Source organism: Rhinolophus ferrumequinum, chromosome 10, assembly GCF_004115265.2.
Source record: "Rhinolophus ferrumequinum isolate MPI-CBG mRhiFer1 chromosome 10, mRhiFer1_v1.p, whole genome shotgun sequence".
Lineage (NCBI taxonomy): Eukaryota > Metazoa > Chordata > Mammalia > Chiroptera > Rhinolophidae > Rhinolophus > Rhinolophus ferrumequinum.
The window spans coordinates 60,469,400-60,491,262 of NC_046293.1; the positions used below are offsets into that span (position 1 = coordinate 60,469,400).

General features: G+C 40.0%; 1 protein-coding gene across 3 annotated transcripts in view; it reads right to left on the bottom strand.

The window, feature by feature from the left end:
- Positions 1-21,863, bottom strand: part of PPM1H (protein phosphatase, Mg2+/Mn2+ dependent 1H) — a 238,268-nt gene that overhangs the window by 144,719 nt on the left and 71,686 nt on the right. For all 3 annotated transcript variants that reach the window (XM_033116653.1, XM_033116655.1, XM_033116654.1), the window contains exon 2: positions 845-1,010. In XM_033116653.1, coding sequence (XP_032972544.1) covers positions 845-1,010 — 166 coding nt within the window. The remainder of the gene's footprint in view (positions 1-844; positions 1,011-21,863) is intronic.

Here is a 21,863-nt window from a genome sequence, read left to right on the forward strand (position 1 = left end):
CCCTCCACAACTAAGATTGAAAGGACAACAACTTGACTTGGAAAAAAGGCCTGGAAGAACACACTGTTCCCCAATAAAGTCCTGTTCCCCTTCCCTCAATAAAATCTTTAAAAAAAAAAAATTCTCAAGATCATTAGAACAACTAGTTACATTTGGGTCGTCCTTTCAATGTCTCTTTTCTGTAGGACTAAATAATCTGCTGATGGACAGAGTGTCAGTCATTCCCTATCCTTTTTTGAGTGTTTCTTTTGAACTTGCTCCAAGGATGTCTTTTTATCCTCCAGAAACTGGAGAGAAGAGAAATGCTTTGTGGTTTGTCAACGGGGCATTCAGTCTACAGGGCTGCCCCATGGGATTCAAGGGCTCTGGGCCAGTTGAAACAAATATTAATTTGCAAAAGTATCAGGCACAGTCTCCAACTGGACAACTCCCATAGACAGGCCAGGGGAAGGAAGGGGCAAAGTCATAGCAGGGCTGTAAGCCAATGGAGAGTTATTTCAACCCTTCGTCAGAGGCTTCCAGAGACGATCTCCTTCACAAAATTCATGAAGTGGCTTCTTTAAAACCATTAAGCATTATATATACTAATTCTTGCAACAAAACCTGTATGTGATGTGGGTGTTTTATTTAGTTAAAAGGTTAAGAACCTAAACACCAGCTCTTCATACTGTGTCACTTTCAGTTTTGACTGATACCCTAAGTAGAGACCCACTATTCCACTAACTCCGGGGACACTGTTTCTCTGTCTTCCATTACAGACCCGATTCAGCTGGAACATCTCACAAGAGCGCCAGAGTGTGCGTGTTCCTCTCACCTGAGAACTGGGGATAAAAGAGGGTCTTACCGAGTTCTCCTTCAGTTGCAGCCCCTCCCCATTGGGAAGGGAGGACCTTCTCTTAGTCGTGTTCCTGCCTGGGGTTGAGGAAAATGCCCCAGCTTTCTTCTTCACAGTGAGCACTTCACAGCTCGCTTGGTCTTCATTGTGTGTGCTCTTCCCGGCATTGATAACCCTGGAGAAGAAGCCAGAAAAAAAATGGTCAGACAGAGTGATTTCCAGAAAGCTGAGAGCTTAGTCTCAAGAGTCAGCCCAGGCAGTCTCCACAACTGACACAACAGTAATGCAAAGGACCTTTTATGTAGCACACATTAAAACAGTCACTGAAGTGTTGTTTGCAGGTGTCTGATAGATGTGATCAACTACACCGAACCATTCTAGTCAAAACACACGAAACCATCACTCTTGGTAATTACAAGGAAGCTAGATCTGAAGGCTCAGGGAATTGTTGCGTTTCTCCAAGTGATAGAGAGCAAAACTATCATTAATCTTATGAAAGAACAAGGCAGTAATTGACAGCACACAGAACGCTGTAAAATCCAAGGGGAACAGAAAACTATATTTCACTGCTGCCATGTCCACTTTCACTTTACACAGAGAAGTGAAAGGATCAAAGATTCACTCTTTTAATAATATCTTTAATCCTGTATCTTTTCTCCTGTAGAATACTCATCACATTATATCATCATCCCAGGCTACAAGGCACTCTGATTTTGGCCACATAATCATATCGTGGCATGCTGACGCTGTATTGGCCTAATTACTAAATGTTGCAAGCATAAGAATGCTTCCAGTAAACATACTACATCATTCACATACCCGTTTTCTGTATCAGGTGACTGCAGACTGAGCCCTTGGGTTTCAGTACCATTTTCTTATTAAGTCATTAAATAGCAGCTAAAATAGATTTCCGGAAAGAGCTCTTCTTGATTTGCCATTGGCTATGGTTGTTTTGTTTTTTTTTGTGTTTTTTTTTTTTTTTACCAAAACTTCAACAGTGTCACATGCAGTGACAGAGCGAGTGGGAAGGATATAGAACTCAATTGGCAAGGAAAGAAAAGATGCTTTTTTTAATGGTAAGATAAATGGAAGTCCACTCGACATGTGTGGAGCGTATACTGCTCTATTAATCTGATTGTATTCCCTACAAAAAAGTAGAGGATGCTTGTTTTCCAATGACATTTTTTATGTTTTAATTCTGAAATAATTATAGACTCAGAAAAAATTGCAAAAATAGTACTGTACAGATGTACCCTCCACCCAACTTCCCCCAATGATCACACCTTACATAACTACAGTACAATATCAAAACAAGCAATCGACACTGATATAATACCATCAACCAGACGGCAGATCTTATTCAAATTTCACCATTTTTTATATCAAATGGCTTTTCGTTTTGAAAATTGTATAGATCTCCATAAGCCAACACATACACGCCACCATCAAGCAGGAAATGAAGAACAAATTGAGATTTGAGTAATGCAAGGTCTAAGGAAGTGTATTTCAAGCCGTCTTCTGCCAAACCTTGGGATTCTATGGAGGTGTTTCACATGTTTTAACATTTACTTTAAATTCCTTTCTTAAATGTATAAGCATTTTGGGGAAAAAATGCAATTGAAAAGTTCATTCTCATCTGTTACATGTGAATAAATGCATGCCAGTTCACATATTTTGGGTAGCTTTGGCATAAAAAAAGCCTTGCATCATTCCTCTCTAACTGACCAGTATCATTTGATTGAAGGAAAACTGTTTTAAAAAAATTACCATTTGCAATTACAATCAGCCCTCCGTATCCATGAGTTTTGCAACTATGGAGTCAACCAACCCCAGATTGAAAACAAGATTTTCAGGATGCAGTTGGGAGTCTGCCAAAGTGCAGGGTCAACTGTGTGCATCGTGTGACGCCATTTTATTTAAGAAGAGATTTGAGCATCCACAGACTATCATATTTGCTGAGGTCCTAGAACCAATGCCTCGCGGATACTGAGGTCCAAGTGTACTTGCCTATGTGTTCTAGGGAAAAGACCATACCAGTCATTTATTATCTCCCCTATTTCAAATTTCTGTGGTAATCAAAACTGCTCCATTGTTCCTACTGGGTTTATTATAAATTTCAACTTAATTACATTTTAATAAAAAAAAGCTTACTTTTACTCATTTTACATAATAGTTTTGTGTAACATTTTTTCTTTTTTTTTTTAAGTAGAAGATTGCTTACAGAGTTTGAAAATCTTTGTCCTTAGGGGCACGCGTAAGGAGGTGGGAATCCTTGCCCATCTCTGAGAGGTCAAATCGCCCCGGGTGTTCATCATATCCTCTTAAGGATAGGAGAAAGGAGAGTTCAAGGACTAGTTTTTCTGCCCCACCTTCACTCTCACTAAGGAGACATTTCCATTTGGTTTAAGAACACAATGTAATTCTTGAAAAAACAATGGGCTACCTGCATGATGACTATTATTATTACCACACTTACTACCTGTGCTAAATAGTTCACCCGAAGCTCCACCGCCAGGAAGTGGCACAGCTGGGATTCAAAACTGAAGCCTATCTTGACCGCTAACCCAACCTCTTCCCATTATTATACGCGGGGACTAGTGTCACTCTGTGTCAGGCCAAGCTGGACTGTCTGGGGAAGCACAGAATCAGCAGATAGGCAGGCTCAGGACCAAGCACAGAATCAGCAGATAGGCAGGCTCAGGACCAGGCTGAGAAAGGGGAATTCTCTCCTAGCTTCTCTGGCCATCGGAGGAGTTTGAGACAGGGCCCAGAGGAAGGATGAAGGATGAACGGTTCAGATTTGCCTGTCTCTAGAGGAGCCCATGTTTAGTCCAGGAGTTTGCAGCTGGAGCTCATAACATAGAACATGCATTTGACTGGAGTTTCCCTTTTGTGTCCATCCTCGGAGAATAAAACCAGGCAAAGGAAGGAGGTTCGAAACATCACCTGCCTTTTCTTAGCCTCTGGTAGCGACATCCCAAGCAACATGTTCGGGATAGACAGTTTACTGGATGGTGATGTTTCATCCCCATCATCTCGCACAGAAGCATCTTCCCTAGGTACAGGAAAAGGGAAACTTCGGATGGGAAAACCAGTTCGTGACAGCCATCCTCTCCATATTCCTCTGAAAGAGCCTGGCTGCTATTTCTGGAAATTGGCAGCATCCTGACCATTGGCAGCTAAACTTATGCTGTAGTCAGGTCTTTTTTTTTTTTTTTTTTTTTTTTTTTTTTTTTTTTTTAACAAAGACAGCATCACTGATCTCCAATAGCTACATGCCAGGCTGACTCATCTGCCACTGCTGTTTTCCAACAGTCAACAAAGCTACTATAATTACATAAATCACGAATCACTGCCCCCTGAAAGTGCTTTATCTCTTATCTCTCTTAGCGGATATTAAACTCCAAAGTTGACTTAAGTTCAGCAAGAGACTCTAGAAACTTTATTTTATGCCCGAGAAACCTGGGACCCTGGAAGACTGTGACTTGTACAAGGTCACACAGCTCAATACAGCAGAGCTGTGAACACACTTCTGAGCTCACAGCTCTTTCGGCTCCAGCTCTCAGTGGTTTTATTTTCCTATTGTATATCTATTCTTATCAGCACTTGGTTCAGAGGGCTTTACTGCAGTGACTCATCAAAGCCAGAGAACTGTGAAAGAACAATCACGGGTGGCCTTACTTTGCCATTTCATGCAGAATACAGCTTGTGAATGACATTAACGAGATATCGCAAAGTCAGAAATGGCAAGGTAGTGGGAAGAGAGCAGTCCCAACCCTGTAAAAACCTATTCAGTCAGGTATCTATCTGATAAAGTCTTGTTAATTTAAAGCCACTGCCTTTTTTAAAAAAATACAACTCTTATCCCATATTTGATATATTATTTCAAATTCCTTACTCCATACAGCTTAAGGAGAAAGTCCTGATTCTTCTCAATTTACTTTGCTTTAAAAAGCTTGACCTCTATCAACTTATACAGAGGGTGCCCAAAAAATGTATACACATTTTAAGAAAGGAAAAAACTGTATTAAAATTGTAATACTTAATATATACCGATAACAAAAGATGAATATACATCACACGTATACATTTTTTTGGCACCCCTGGTATATTTGATTTTGTTCTTCAAAGGCAAATGCTTTGTTTACTAAATGTAAATAAAACCTTTAATTCCTCTAAAACTAAATTGAAAAAAACTTTGCTTCCCAAGTTAAGGAGCATCATGCTGTTAATAGATTCAATAATTTCTTTAAATGGAAGCAGCTTATTTCAATAGCTACACTCCCTTCTTGTCTAATGTGCCAGCATAAAGTCAGCAACGTTTTGAGCTCAACAGGAACAATTATAACACATGCATTCTTTACCTAAACAATACCTACCTGTGATGCTTAATTTTAAGACTATAAAACAAAATGCTGGTGGACCATGAATCATCATATCTTTGGTGACCTTATTTTTCAATTTCCCACAAAGCAGGAAAATGGCTTCCTCGACACTAAACTGGAGGCAAGAAAGCATAGTGGTTAAGAACACGGGCTATTGCCCCAGAACGTAGTAACACAGCAGATGCTCAACAAATGTTTGTTGAGTGAATAAACAAAATCAGACAGAAGTCAGTTCTGCTACATCCTAGATGGAGAGTAATAATAGTATCTTACATTTGCTGAGAATTGTGTGCCAGGGACTGTTGTTAGCATTTTACATGCAGTAATTAATTAACTCATTTAATCCTCTTGTCAACTCTATGAGTTAGCCACCATTATTCTCCCCATTTTAAAGATAAGTCACAGCTAGTGATGGCAGAGGGTTTGGTCAAGTTACTTAACTTCAGGAAACCACAGTTTCTTAGCAGTCCTTGGTGGATTAAATTCTGGAAGTTGCTAGGAGTGTGTGTGTGTGTGTGTGTGTGTGTGTGTGTGTGTGTGTGTTGGGGAGGAAGGATTTTAGTCATCTAAATTTAAGAATAGGGTAATGTTGGAGTTAGGATTAAAATTCAGGTGAGAAATGTCAGAGGGTGAAAGGGAGGGATAACTACTGTGTCTTCAATATGCAAAGTTCATATCCGGTTCTTTCATCTCTAAGAAGACCCATGACACATTTGTCCAGAGCGAGAGACACACGGCAAAGTTAAATTCATTTATGGACTATGTTTACCTACCAACCTACCTTCAAACTAAACCATAGCTAAACCATAGCACCTCAATGGTTTCCCTTGTAAAAACAAGTAAACACGGAATTTTAAGTACCTTGAAGTCAAAAACCCTCTGTGTATATCAGATACAGCTTGAGGCTGTGACCAGGACACCAGGCGTGAATGTGACCGTGAGAGCACAGCACTAGCAGAACCTATTTAGAAAGGGCAAGCGATTCATTCTGTGCTACTGACACACACTAGGGAAACCTGTTTTCCTTGTCTCTGTTTATAAAATACTCTAGTCACAAAGTTTTTAAAAATCACCTGCCCCTGAATTTCAGCAGGAAAGTCCTGCTTTTAATTGCAACTGTTAAATTATCAAGTAATCTGCCTTCTCATCTGCTCAAAACCTTGACAACAAGGACACTCATCTGATAAGATGACCCTTAGGACAGGTCCCTATTCCGAAATACAGAGAAGGAAGCACTCTCAAGTATCTTCAAGTAGTGAGCCCTTGCACAAAGGCCACTGGTCCAGAGAATTCCCAATGGAACTGTTTTCAAAAGGATTTACAAAAGACAGTCAATCAACAAAAAATAGTCACAGCAGACCTTTTTTAAAGGGTTCCCATGTGTCATGTACTGTGCTAAACACGACAGGTGTCCAGTCATTCATTACTACTACCCCCCTTCCCCACCAGCAGGTACTCAGCAGAGTGCCGGACACACGACAGGGACGACAATCAGAGAGACCTTGTCCACACTCGGTTTCTGCCAATTACTAGGCTCTAGCTGTGTGATCTGCCATAATTACTTTCTCCCTCTAAAATGGGAATGGTAAGTCACTTCCGATCATAGAAGAGCTGTGAGAATGAACTGCTCTAGCATGGAAAGTATTTAACAGTGGCTGGCACAGTGAGTACTCACTATATACATCATTTAATAATAATACATCAAATACAAAGCTTCTACCTGTGCTGTTGGGGTTAGGGGAATTTATCCAGCCACGTGAATTCCTGGAGAATCTCCTCCTCCCTCATTTCTGCATCAGCACATCTCTGCCTGCCTCAGGGACGCATGGCCACCTGAAGGCAGCCAGAGCCTTCAAGTGGCATGGCATGACACTTCCCAGAACAGGGACTTGAGCAAGGCCCCCTGCTCCTCTGAGCCCTCTTCTCAAAGTTATTGCAACACTCAAGCCACACGTGACGGTAATCTGTACACAGGAAAGCACTCACACACTTACTAATGTGCTGCTTCTAGATTCCTACCCACCTCTGCCCACAAATGCCATCTCTGGGCTCCCAGCCTCCTGGACGCAGAAACTCCTGTCCCAGACCCACAGAAAAAGACCAAACAGAGAATTTTGTTTGGTTTAATTTATTTGTTTGGTTGGTTCTTATTATATGGCTTAATTTTTTTAAAGAAAATAAAGACCTGAACAGTTTAGGCTAAAAAGTTTACACGAAGTGTTACTGCTTCTAAGCAGTTAGTAATGATACTGGGGAAGGAGGAGGACGTGTTTTATAAAGGCCATCAGGTGCAGTGAAATATTGCTGATTCATATACAATTGAGAAGCCGATAGCAAAAGGCTATAGGGAGAGGGATGGGACATGAATCATTTATGGAAGACCAAATATAGCTATCAATTACTAAAATTCTCTTTTCTAGGTAACTTCTTAGGTAATGCTTCCTGTGATTCTCTGAAGTGGTTGCTGACCACCCAGATAGGCTGGAACAGAAGGACAACTTAATTCCTAGCTCCAAGGGAGTTAATAACCTCTCATTCTTGTGTACTGGAAAAATCACGGCTCTGACTAGGAACATAAGCCCTTGATAACAGCCATCAGTATAAACAGCCAGAACATCCATCAAGAAGAATAGCTTCTCCCAGACGGTTTCAGTTACCTCTGGGTAGGAGGGGGACACGAGGTCCTCCCAGCCCATTCAGTTCATAGTCAGATGGCTCTTACCAGGGAGGAGAAAGGATGGTATGAAATGGAATTCTTTTGGCTTTGACATTTTGGAAGGGGACTAAGTGCCAACACATGGAGAGAACATGGTCCAAAGGCAGGATAAACATACGCTGCGAAAGTAGCAAATACATGCAGTTCTTCTCCCGTCACGCGACCTTACTTACACCTTCTGGTTCCTGGGCCCCACCTGTGGCAGATGAAGGGATGTGACCAATCAGGGGTTGCAAACGGGGGTCTCACAGGCCATATTCAGCCCATAGACAGGTTGGTGTTTTTAGATTTTTGCCCACAAAGTGTTTTTTTAAAAGGTGAATTAGTTGCCAATATTTTAAAAAATTGGGATAGTTACATTAAAAATCTAAATTTTCCCATTTCTCTTGAAAACTGCCAAACTTTTGTGTGACAATAATCAGCTGGACCTGAGGGGAGGCAGCCCCACGAGACAGGACATGTTCTCGAAAGCTCTACCCAGCCTTCACTCTGTCCACTTCTGCCATTTAAATAACCAGCCTGGCCCCAAAGTCATTGGATTCTGCAACCCTGCCGTCAGATTTCTGGTGACTTCATGAATAAATCAAGAAAACTATTAGATGCATAGTATATCTTCACCATATTGACTGAAATGATTAATTACTCTAAAAATATCTACTGTGTAACCAAGTAGGGATAAACCAAGAAACCTAGGACACGGTTTCCGCTCTCAAGGAGCCAACAGTCAACAACAGTAGGGAGACCTTGTTACAGATAAATACAATTAGCGGGGACTGATGCCATTCTTGAGGACTATGTCACGAGCGATTGGAGAATGCAGAGGAGAAGGCAACTCTGCAAAACAAGAGTCACGGAAAGTGTCACAGATGAGGTGGCCGCGAGTTCAGTCAGATGGATTGAGGGAGGAAAATCAATAGTCAGAGAAAAAAATGAGGAAAGGCTCTGCAAGGAGAGGAACAGCTTGTGAAAACAGAGGGTGATGGGAACTTCATCGAAGGGGTTGGGTGTGACCTAAGCATAGGTTTGGTGAGGGATCCGCATCAGAACTAGACCAGGAAATTCTATGGGAACGTTACCCTACAGAGCCCATGGTCCCTGGGAGGAATCTAAGAACGCTTAAACAAAGGACTGTTATGATCAAAATTATGTAGGACAGTGACAGCATATCATCCATCTGATATGATGATAGAGGATGAATGACAAAAGCAAAGAGATCGGTTAGGGTCTCTTATAATAGTCCTGGTGACAAAGAGGTCTTGAACCAATCAATGGCTCTGGTGGAGGGAAAGAGTGGGTTTGAGAGGAGGTGAATGAACTGGGAAATCCTAGTAAAACCTGCTGGACATGGATGGCGGAGGAGACAGGAGTAACGAGGATGACTTCAGGTTTCTACTGGCAGAAAGAGCAGGTGAGATACACTGATTATGAAGGGAGATGAAACGGTGAAACAAGTCGAGCAGGTGGGGAGTTCTGTGGGATGAGATAAGGAGACTGGTTTTACATCCGCAAACAAAAAGTACCAGAAATTACAAAGGCAGTGACAGGCAATTTCAGCTTAACCAGGGGTTGGCAAACCATGGCTCGTGGGCCAATCCGAGCCACGATTGTTTCTGGATGATCCCCAAGCTAGGAATGGTTCTTACATTTTTAAGTTGTTGAGGGAAAAAAATAAAATCAAAAGAATATTTCATGACATGTGAAAATTATATGAAGTTCAAATTTCGGTATCCATCAAGTTTTATTGGAACACAACAGCCACATTCATTCATTCACATATTGTCTATGGTGGTTTCCCAGGTACAATAGCAGAGTTAGTAGTTTCCACAATGTTGGCCCTGTCCACAAAGCCTGTATTATTTACTGTCTAAACCTTTACAGAAAATGTGTGCTGACACCTGAACTTAGCTATTAGGTTGAACTCTGAAACTGGTTTTGTAAGTCAAAAGCTGAAAATTTCACACGATTATACGTAACATATAAGTGCAGCAAAGAGAGCGATGTAGGCTTGGGTAGAATTTAACATGCATCTTGGTGTTATTAGCAACATCGGCTTTGGATATACTTTGCTGCTAGTACTTGGGGCCCATTGCTAATGTCTATCCCCCTCACCAGTGTAATTAAATAACTGAAGAGTAAAAAACAAACATGAAAGATCCAAAGAAGATACGGTGTCCCATAGATCTCCCCACACAAAAACCAATGTTTTCTTCTTCCTATTGGCTGTTTAGAAATGAACTTGTAAAGATAAAAATAAAACAGCTGCCTTTGGGCATTTCCTGTCACTTATTCTCTGGGTCCTCTTGTAAAAACCATTAATTTCACCAAAATCCAACTTCCGTGTTTAAATAAGGAAGTCTGTGCTCTGTCAGGTGCTGGAAAAATTCCCACACATGGCCACAGTGCTGCTGTGTGAAACAAACAAACAAAAAACAGGCCTACCCAAAAAGGATGTTAAGTTTGTAAGTTTTACTTTAAATAAAGCAGGAAAATACTTTTTTCAGGTTTAGAACAATATTACTTCCATATAGCTGTTAGCTTCTAGTGGCAATTAAGGCGGGGGAAACAATATGCTTGAAGCTACTACATTTCTAAAGGTAAGGTTTCCTTTCTTTATTCACCAGATGTTTCAGTACTATCAGCAATGTGAGAGAAATGCATTTCTCTCATAAAACAAAGTGAAAGTCAATTTCAAAAGCGTATTTTAAAAATGTGAACTTAAAAAAGCCTGGAATGAAATGAAACCAAAAGATAAAAGTACTCTAATCTCAAAAGACATCAAATGAAATACATCAATTTTTAATCAGCAGTTTCTTCAAAGACCCCAGATACAATCTTGACTTTTCCCTTGCTCTGGGATAAAGAAAGTTCTGAGCAATCAAAGGCTCTGATATTTTCCTTTGTAACCTTCCAGCAACACAAGAACAATTTTATACAGGAGAGGATTGTTTGGTGATAGAAGGATGAAACTCTAACTTGGGAGTTCTAATTCCTGCTTTCGAGAAGATCTTTAAAAATGTGCTCTTGTTCTTCCTATGAGAGAAGGCCACTCACCCACGTCTCCACAGTTGCACTGGCTATGCCGCTCAAACACACAGCAGATCAGGTCACACCAGACTGGGGCAGGCAGACAGGTTTCTCTCGCTGCTAGAAACTTGGGAGGCAGTTTGCTGGAACCAGATTCCACAGGTTTGAATCCTAAATGAGCTAGTAAGTAGCTGCGTGACTTTCTGCAAGTTATTGTGTATCTCCCAGGGCCTCAGTTTCTCATCAGTATAAGACGGGGACAATTAGCAGTACGTTTCCTTACTGAGTAGTTATCTGACTGTTGGAAAACGGAGCTGTTTAAGGCACTTTACATCTAACAACTTTGTTAATGCTTGAAACCCTAAACATGAGAAAGGTGGTGTCATTATCCTCATTGTATTGGCCCTGTAGATATCATAGGCAAAATGATTCCGTTAAACGTTCTCAACAAGTCGTTCTGGCATTTTCTTATAGCAACTGAGGTTTTTAACAACGTATTGTGTTCACAAAAATGATGCACACCAGCCTATAAATAGAACATAGGTATTGCAAGAAGGGATTTTGACGTGTCACATGATTTCAGTGCTCCAATACATCTTTTTTTCTGAGGCAAGCACAGTATTACGACAAATGTACATTAAGAGCAATAATTAATTTTCCCCTCATGATTTAAGTCTTTTTTTTTTTTAACACATACTTTCTTTTAACTGAAAACAATCTGCTTTGGAAAATCTTCACCCCTGTGTTGACTAACTTGTAGAGAAAGCCTGTTTTGTTTCAAGATTAAAGCTTGAACAACAACAACAAAAATAGCCCTTTGAAAGCTGATTGCCATCTGATCTAACATTTTTTACCTTTGTGCCCAGACCCAGGACAAACCTCAGTTAACAATTCAAGCTTCCCTAATTTAAATTAACAAGGGAAAGAACATGTCAGTTTAAACTTTGGGGCCCCAGAAGGCCCAATCTGGGTCCCATTTTAGGCAAATTGATCTCTTCATCCTCAAAAAGCTATAAAATACAATGAGACAATATGGCTTTAAAGGTGACAAATGCACTGACAAAATGTACAGTTTTAAATTGGATGACCAATATCATCCTTAAATAAAAAGCACAAGGTGGGCTACCAATAGGTTTCAACTAGTCAAAGATAGATATGCTGCTTCATGATGCTGTCTGTTGATTTTGGTTGTGTTTTGCCCCATCTCAAGTCACAGAGCAGGGAGTAGGCACTCAATCAATGTTAGCTGAATGAATGAACAAATGAACTCATGTACCCCATAACAACCCATAGGGGAGATGAGAATAACGACTGAGTCCTAAGCCTGACTATAGGTTTTTTTAAAGCATAAAATATTTTTATTGGAGTGTCCCATCAATTGGCTTCAAGAAAAATAAGCCTATGTTCCAAACAAAAAAAATTATTTAACAATAAGGACTAATGAACTTGGGAGCAGGATATGTCAAGTGAGCCCCAAACATCGGCAGCAGAGCAGTGGCTGAGGAAGTCCGAGACTAGCACATCTCTAGGTGGAAGCTTGATCTGAACTCCACCGCTGGTTTCTGACTTATAACCAAGTGCTTGTTCAATAATATCGCCGTGTTAACAGTCAGAGCCTACCAGGAACAGCGTGGTGGGCCAGGCTGGCGCTCTCTCAATACTGAAACACTGTTGGGCAGGAGGGAAATTCCAGAGGCCCAAGCGGGTAGCACACGGGCAATTCTGATACCATCAGGTTAAAGCTGCTCAGCAAAACAATGAGTTACTTTAGAAAGTAGGGATTCTCTTTCCTGGAAATGTCCAAAAGCTGGTTTGTCACCTGTCAGGGATATTCCGAGATCTCTGCCATGAATGGGAAGGTTCTAAAGATTCTTCTCCAACTGTTGAGTTGGTATGTGTCCCCACCCCCACCTCCGGTTAACACGAAACCTCAACTGCTTTCAGAGCTAAAATTAATTTACATGGAACATAGCTCTAGAGTGGTACTTGTCTTGCTAATTCTCTGATACCTGGTAAATCATATTTGACATATGGCAAATTGCTATGAAACGGAGATACGATTAACTCCAACTTCCCATCCCAATCAGCCTTTTAAAGTGGGGGCTGTAAGTGAGCCTCAAATGCTGCCATTCCCTGGGGCTCCCAATTTGGCTTGCTTTTCTTCCTACCCAACCTACCCTGGGAGATCTTCTCTATTCCCAGGGCTGCATTTATGATCTAAGCAGTACGTACGGCCATATTCATACCTTCTCCTGTACAGATCTCTGGGGTGTCTAACCTGCATTACTGAATGCCTTCAGGATATCTGCGTTTACATATCACATACATTCAAGCTGCCCAAATCTGTACTCATTTTTTCCTTCCTCCTGCTGTCTACCTCCTTCTGGTGTGCGGATCTCAGTGGACTGAGAATTCCAAGGAACATCGCTGTCGTCCTAGCTCCTTTCCCACATCTAGACTCTCAGCCAGCAGATTCTACCTCACAACTATGACTTACATCCCCCAGTTCCCATGCCTTATTCAGATCCTCATCACATCCTCCAGGCACCATTGCATAAGCCTAACGAGTTGGCCCCTCTCCAGTAAAGCCTGCACAGCACGGCCAGACTGACCTTTCCCAACCATGAAGATGGCCATCTCTCTCCCACGCTCAAATTCCTCCAGACTCCAGTGACTTCAGAATGAAATATAAACTCCTCATCTTGCTACACAAGGGTCTCATGATCTGGCCCCTATCCATACTCCCCCTAATTTTTAGCCATAAAATATAGCCTGTAGTTTACGGAAAGCAGTGCTGCTACACAGCACAATTCCCTCACGCAGGTCCTTCCCTCTGCCTGGGATAATCTAATTTCCTCCTGTCGGACAAATGCCCCTGACCTTGAATGCTCAGTGGAAGAACATCATTGTCTTAAGGTTGCTTCTTATAAACTTCTTTTTTGTAGTTTTTAAACACTGCATTGTAACCATTAAGGAGTTAGTGGTTACAATGATGAAGAGTACCAGAAACTTGGACTGTTTTCTTAGCTCTGCCACTTACTAGTTGTGTGAGTTAGGTAAGTTAATTAACCTTTCTAAACTTTAGTTTCTTTAGCTATAAAATTGGGGTGTGTAGATTAAGAGAATGAATGAATGAATGTAAATTACTTAGCAAAGATCTAGCAAAGACATGTTTTATTTGTCCAGACCCCCTTTCTTGTAGACATTGTAGACAACTCCATCTCATTCATATAGTTGTTTCCTGACCGTAGCTGATTGGTCTAGAAATGGCCACCTGACCTTCAGTAAGCCAATCAGGGCCCTTCCATGGAAAATAAGAGAGAGAAGGGGCAGGGGAGAGACAGAGACAAAGGAAAACTGAAGCAGATTATATAAGAGAAGAGTACCAACTATGGATAAATAGTCTCAATAGAATCTGAGTCCCTAGTTCCAGCTATTCCCAAGACTCATTTATCCTGGGTAATCCCAATATCCTATAATAAATTCCCCTTGGGTGGCAGTCCATCACAGGTTGAGTCTCACAACACCCAACTCTCATATACACTCATTTGTACTATTATCATAGCAATAAGTAAGTACCTTGAAGGCAGAGGTAGAATCTTACTTGGTCTTGTATTCTCATAGACTAGCATAGTGCCTGATATACAGCAGGCAGTCAAATATCTACGGAATGCAAGGTTGACTTCAGGGGAGAAATTGTAACTTGGGGTTAAAATTCTTATCACACGCTCAAGAATCTCTAGATACCTGTCCTAAGAAGTAAAAGAGAAACTTTAAAAAAAAAGTAGCAAAATTTTGACAGTTCTGACCAGAGAGAGGCACTGGATGGATACACTTCTGAAAGCCATTGGTCAGGCATCTTTAGTCCGCCAATTATCTTTGACTTGTTATCAATTGAGCTAATCAATATTTGGGAGGACTGAAAAAAAAGAAAGCTGTATGCTATGAATAAATGCCTAACTAATGTAGAGAACTATTCCTGAAGCTTACCATCAGGAGACAGTGGAATGTTCAGTTACTGGAAATTTAGCAACTGAGGAGAACTAATCACTATTCCCAGCTGTGACCTGGGATATAGAGGGACTAAATAAGTCTCAGAATTAGTGGAAATTCCACAGATTCTAAATGAGCTAACTGTTTACCTTCCTTACTGCATTTCAATCTAGAGATTAAAATAGATCTCATTGTTCCAGAATCCCGGCTCTCATAAGAATTAGGCTCTAAATGGCTGAAAATGAATTTTAATAGCGGAACCGGGAACACGACAAAGGAAATCAGGAGGAAGAATATTTCTTCATAAAAAGGGCCATGAGGGTAATTTTCATTTCATTATATTTCTAAATTGCACATATTTTTGTATTCTGGTTACAACATATCCTTTCTGCATTGATACAAAGTAAAATGAATTAATCAGTAAATAATAAAAATAATGCAAAATTCATTCTTAATCCTACATTTTCGAAATGCTTTCTAACTTACTAACAAATTCCTAAAGTGCTATAGTCCAAAAGTTTGTGAATAAAATGACTGATTAACTTAATGTACATTTTTACCAAAACATTAGATCCACTAACAGGCTTACCTGGAAATTTGACTAAACCATAACCTAACGAAACACAACACTGAAAAACTACAAATGCGGGTGGCCAGTTGGCTCAGTTAGTTAGAGTGCAGAGCTCATAACACCAACGTCGCCAGTTCGATTCCCACATGGGCCAGTGAGTTGCGCCCTCCACAACTAGCTTGAAAAGAACGACTTGACTTGAAGCTGATGGGTCCTGGAAAAACACACTGTTCCCCAATATCCCCCAATAAAAATTTAGAAAAGAAAACAAACTACAAATGCCATTTATAACACCACTGCTATGGAAAAGTACATATAGAATTCCAACTTTGTTGTTTATAATGGTTTTCAAACATTTGTGTGTCTACAAGTCACCTGGACAACTTGTTAAAACATGGATTTCTGGGTCCCACTCTCAGAGATTCTGACTCAGATTTACTGTAGAACGTGAAAAAAGCTCTCAAGTGGTATTGATACTTTGGGTTTACTAGTGACACTTGAGTAGCACTGGACTAGATGAGACATAGTCCCTTTGATTTAGCCAGGAACTGGAATTCTCTTCAATGAGGGAATGAGGCACCCTGAGCTAAAGAATAATATGTGATACTCTTAATTTAAGAAACCATTGGTGCTGGTTAGTATTGCTGGACTCAGAAGCTCAAGAGCCTTCTAAGATGGAAAAAGGGATCCCAGGGTGGTAGAAACATAAACTTGGGGCAAGTCAGTCACTGAGAGTGTGGCAGGAATGTGACTGGGGAAGTGGGGACTCCCACTGAAGGAGTTGAGAAGGAAATCTGGGCAGGGCTCGAAGGGGTCACTAACCCCAGGAAAAAGGAGTTTGAGTAGTGGTGGTTGAGAGTCCACCACACGTGGGAATCATTTCAGAAACAGTTGGCAGTAAAAAAGGAGTGGTAAGAGGAGGCAGAAGAGAGAAAGGCAATGCACAGGAAGCTTGTTTCCAATGGTGGAACTGGCAGCAATACAAAGGGATGAAGGGCATTCTAACTACTCATCATATCGAACCTGGAGGTAATTACCTTCTGGGGGTAACTGTTCTCATATCAAAAATAACTGTATGCTATCTATATTCCAAATGATTAATTACAAGGTACATTCCACTATTAAGAAAAATGACTAATGTAACCCTTGTCAATACTTTACAATTTAATTGTACCTCATCTCATTTAAGCTTCTCAACAGTGAAGTACATAGGAAAGGTATTATTTGTTCCTTTTTAAAAAACTGAATCCAGAAAGCTGACTAACCAGGGTTCAGACAGCTACTGAGTGGTAAAGATCCCTATATCATTCCAAAGTCTATCTCCACCACTAACCTACACTTGCAGAGAAGCTCAAAGTTTGCAGATCCAGAAGGAAAATCTAAGGTTTACTGGTATCACAGAAGCAAAAGGGGTGAGGAGTGAAGAAGGGAAAGTGTCAGGTGCTAAGAAAAGGTCAAGTGTCTACTAGATCTGGCAATTACGAATTTATTGGTGGCCCCTGGTAAGGACTATATAAAATCCAAAGTACTGAAATACTCTCCCCTCCCAGAGAAAGAAAAGTTGAAGGTGATAAAATGCACTAAATCTGAGATTGAATGTACTAGTTTCCAGGAAAGTATTACACTTGCATGCTTGTTTTTATGAATAAGCAAGAAAAAAAACAAACTTAAAATAACATCCATCCCTCTCCATAACATTTAGCTCTAATCCAAAGGTGACAAACAACATTAACTGCTCTAAGAGGTTCTCATAAATTCCAATAAATGACAACTTTTTAATGAGCTCCAAACTCCAAAGCTGTAATAGAATTTTCAAAAATTTAATGTACATGTTTTTGTAGTCAGAGACTACTGATAATTTACAGTTTCATACTTTCCTATTATTCTTTCAAAACTCAGATTCACCTTCTCTGGTAAACAGATTTTAATGAACATTTCATGAACAGAAGTTTTTTGTTATTGTTTTAAATGTACACTCCAGGATATAGTAAATGAAAGAAAGTGTTATTATACTGTCTTTTGTAAAGGAAAAAGAATACATATACACTTGCAAATAAAAAAACTGAAAGAATAAACTAGAAACTAATAAAAACAGATACCCACAGGGTCTATTTGTGGGAAGGATAGGGTAAAGAAAGAAATGGAACATGGACTTTTGTAAGTATGCGTATCATTTTCTAAAAAATTAGTTTGACTTTTAAAAATTAAATACACACACACACACACACACACCATATAGGTGAAAACAAAACTCATACTGTGTGTTAAATTAGTATTCTAACCATATAGGTTATTTCAAGTGCATTTTGAACAACTATGGGATATAAAAAGAAAACAAAACAAAACAAAACAAAAATCTTAAAATTTGCTCAACAGTTTTACTGTTAGCAGAAATATTGGTATTGAAAATTTGAAGCTATGTTTTGTATATTATTAGGCTATAGGAAACATCAATGTTATTTATTAAGACCCAAGATTTTTAATGTAAAGCAATAAATATAAATTAAATCCATGTTAAGAAAAACCTTATGTAAAATTGGAGCTGAAACATCACTAGGAGATCAACTGTAGAAACACACATCTCACACCTGTCTGCCTTCCCGGCCTGGAAGCAGCCACACCACAGGAGTTGAGCACTAGAAGCTCCCAGACTTTTTGTCCTAAATACCGTTCCCCACTGAAAGAGACCAGGCCTCCTGGGGAAACGGCTGATTTGTCATAGGAATCCGCGAAAGCACAAGGAGAATCAGAGGCAGCTTTTTGGACCAGATAGCAAGGAAGCACTCTAAGATAACAGGGCATTTCAGAAGGACATGGGAGTATGTTTGAGGGGCTGTAATTGGTTAAACGAGATAATTGGAGCATCGAAAAGGAACAGATTTTAGAGAACATGGAGAAAAAAAATCCCTAAATCCACAGTGAGTTACAGAGAAATAAAAAAGCTAAATTGCCATCATTGGGAACGACAATTATGTTAGCTACTTATTCTGAAAATTGACCATCAAAGGGAAGAAATTACATGGTGATCCTGTCTCTTTTAGGAACAACTGCAGCTCATTTCTAGTTAATAAAGAAAAATCCTATAAAGTACGCAGAAGAACTGATCATTGGAAGACAATCCTTTGGCAATCCCCAGTGATATAACTGGTTTGGGGAAAGATCAACAGATACTAAAAATCTTGGGTGAAAGATGACTGCAAAAGGATGCATGGTGACAAAGTATTACCTCCCAGATGACACTAATTTTATAGGGGTACACACACCTTTATAAGGGAAAGATGTGATGATCACACCTTAACCAAGTGATAAAGCATGGATGAGTGAGACATTCTGACATTATGTGGCTCCTGGAGAGATGGAACATGAAGTACACAGCCTCATCTGTACAGTTCCCACTCTAACCAAGCCTTTAGGTGTAAATCCCAGTTTATGGGAAACGAAGGGGATGGAGAATCCGGTTACTTCACAAGGAAACCACCAAAATGCAGGATATTCTGCCGACAACTTGTTTGCCTTCTTCAAAAAGGCGACCCAATAATAAAAAGGTCATAAAGGGCATTTCTGGGATAGTGGGGACTATGTAAATGTGGACCATATGCTAGATATATTTGAATTAATGGGAAGGTTCCTGGTGGTATTCATGGGTTTGTGCTTGTGTAAGAGAACGTGCTTGTTTTTAGGTGATTCAAACTGAAATACTTAGGGACAAGGTGTTTTTAAAAGTTTCAAAGAAAAAAATGTACGCAGAGACAAAGTAAACTAGCTCATTGTTAATAAATTGTCAATCTAGGTAAAAAGCCTTCAGATATTCACGGAATTATTCTTCCAACATTTCTGTATATTTGTAATGTTTATTAGAATAAAAAGTTGAGAAAAGAATCTATATCATACTTTAACCCTTTGAGGAAATGAAAGCTTTTACAAATACATACAGTAAACAGTAAAAAATAAAAATGCTCCTAATGTAAAAGAAGTACGTGTCTCTCTGTTTTACTTTTTATCCAATCCCAGAGATCTCCCCACTTTGCTGTCTCCTACTCCCTTAATCTACCACCAATGGATTTCAAGTAACCCTCCTTAGGTCTCCTTCTTTGATTCTAATGTATAATATAAGCTGCAAAACTGCCGTTCTCTGGAGCAGTTTCTCAATCTGTTGAGATTTTGCTTCCTGGCAATTGCCGTCAGTTTGGCTCAAATAAATTCATAAAATTATCCAAACAAACAAACAAACCTCAAGAGAATGGGAAAAAAAGAATAAAATGAAAGAACAAGGACGGGAGGAGTTTAAGTGCCCATATATTGACTATAGTTTAAGGCACATTGAAATTAAGCCTCAAATGTAGCTCAGAGTTTCCTTGTTGCCATACCAGAAAGGGAACTATAGTCACTGTCACAATTTTCCATCATCCACAGGTCAAGGTTATTAGTTCTGTAGGGAAACTAGAGCTAGTTCAGAAGGAAATTTCTCTGCCCAGGGTCTTCCTACAGGGAAGACTTACAGATAAAAGGCAACTCCTCATCATTCCTACAACAAATGCAAGGGGAAGGGAGGCTATTTCCTCCACTGCCGGTCTCTCTATCTAACCTAAGGGGTGGTTCCAAAGTGAAGTGCACTAAAAGTCAAATTGGGGAGAAGGTAAGAATGAGAAATCAGGATGAAGTTCACTGAGTATTTACAAAAATAAACAGGCTCCATGACATCCAAATTAACTTCCATAAATGGCATTTGGTCCAGAGCTTTTGATTAAAAGCTGGGCAGCAAACAAACTAAAAAACTGAACAAGCAAACAACAACAAAAATTTCATTTTCTGTTTGTTGCTCATATATAGAAATAAAATTGATTTCTGTATGTTTCAGACACTGAAACAATATGCGTCCTAAATTATTTTGTCTCCATCAGTAGTAGGTAAATGTTTGTCTTTCTCTTTTCTGGAAGGCGGGATGATGCAAAAGCAATATCAAATAATTAAAATAAAATTTTGTCACGTATTTGTGTTTAGGGAAGAATGATGGTAGACAGACCAAAATCTTATAATGGTCAGGGGATGGTTACTCCAATCCTGACCCTCATCACAGGGTAGGCGCTGCATAAGCTTCAGAGATTAGGCCTCTGCTGAATGAATGTGGCTTCCTCTAAATCAGTCACTATGCAGAGTCAAATGTGGAAGAAAAGTCAACAAAAGGCCACTGTGTTAGGACATTTCTGAACAGTATTCCCACATGATAAAAAACATACAGATTCAAGTCAATGGTAGAAAAAATAGGCCTAAAGCTAGGGTGACCAGATGTCCGGGTTTAACACTCAAAGTCCTGCCTCCTCAGTTTCTATAAACCAGACTGGTTGGTTACATTCTCTAAAGCCCACTTGCTCTTAAGGTAAAATACTGACCCAAGAACAGACTGGTGATTCTTTAAGTTGGACACTGGCAAAGTTCTTAGACAAAATGTCCAATAAGCTACAACTGGATGTGAAGCTGAAGAAGGCAGACATGGGGAAAACCACTTACACACACCCAGTCAGGATCATCTCTGGGATAATGAACAGAAACGGGTTGTCAAGGCACAAAGTCCAAGCAGCTCAGACTTTGACCACTGCAGGGGCAAAGGTGCTAAGGTTTTAATTAGCAGTGAGGAAAGAGATAACTTATTAGGACCCAACATTCAAAGGGCCAGTTTATAACATTGGGGCCCAGTTCCTCTGATCTCTGACATTGTAAGAATCCAAGCTCCCAGGTATCAGTTCGAAGTGAAACTCTTTTCCATCAGAGCACCCGTGTCACTCCACGTCTCTGGGCCTGTGAGGGACTGACTGTCAAGTTGAAGTTAACAACTGAGTTGTATCTTTCTGCTTCTTTGCATGGCTGGTAATTTTTTTATTGGATTCTAGACATGTGAATTTTACTTGTTGGATACTAGATATTTTTATATACCTATAAATATTCTTGAGTCTTATTCTGGGATACAGTTACTTGTTAAGTGTTTGATTCTTTCAGGTTCTCCTTTTAAGATTTGTTAGGTGGGACCAGAGAGTGTTTAATCTAGGGCTAATTATTCCTTGTTATTAAGGCGAGACACTTCTGAGTACTCTACCCAGTGCCCCATGAATGATGAGGTTTTCCAGTCTGGCTGATAGGTCTGTGAGAGCACTGCTTACCACTATTCCCTCTAGTACTTTTGGGTGGCTTCTTCTTCAGGCTCAGTTAGTTTCCTCACATGAATGAGCTAATCACAACTCCGTTGAATACTTGAGGGGGACTCCCCGGTAGGTGTTTGTCTGTCTCTGTCTCCTCCCTGCCCCAGCGTCTCTCTCTCTCTCCCTATCTCCTCTTCAGTATGCT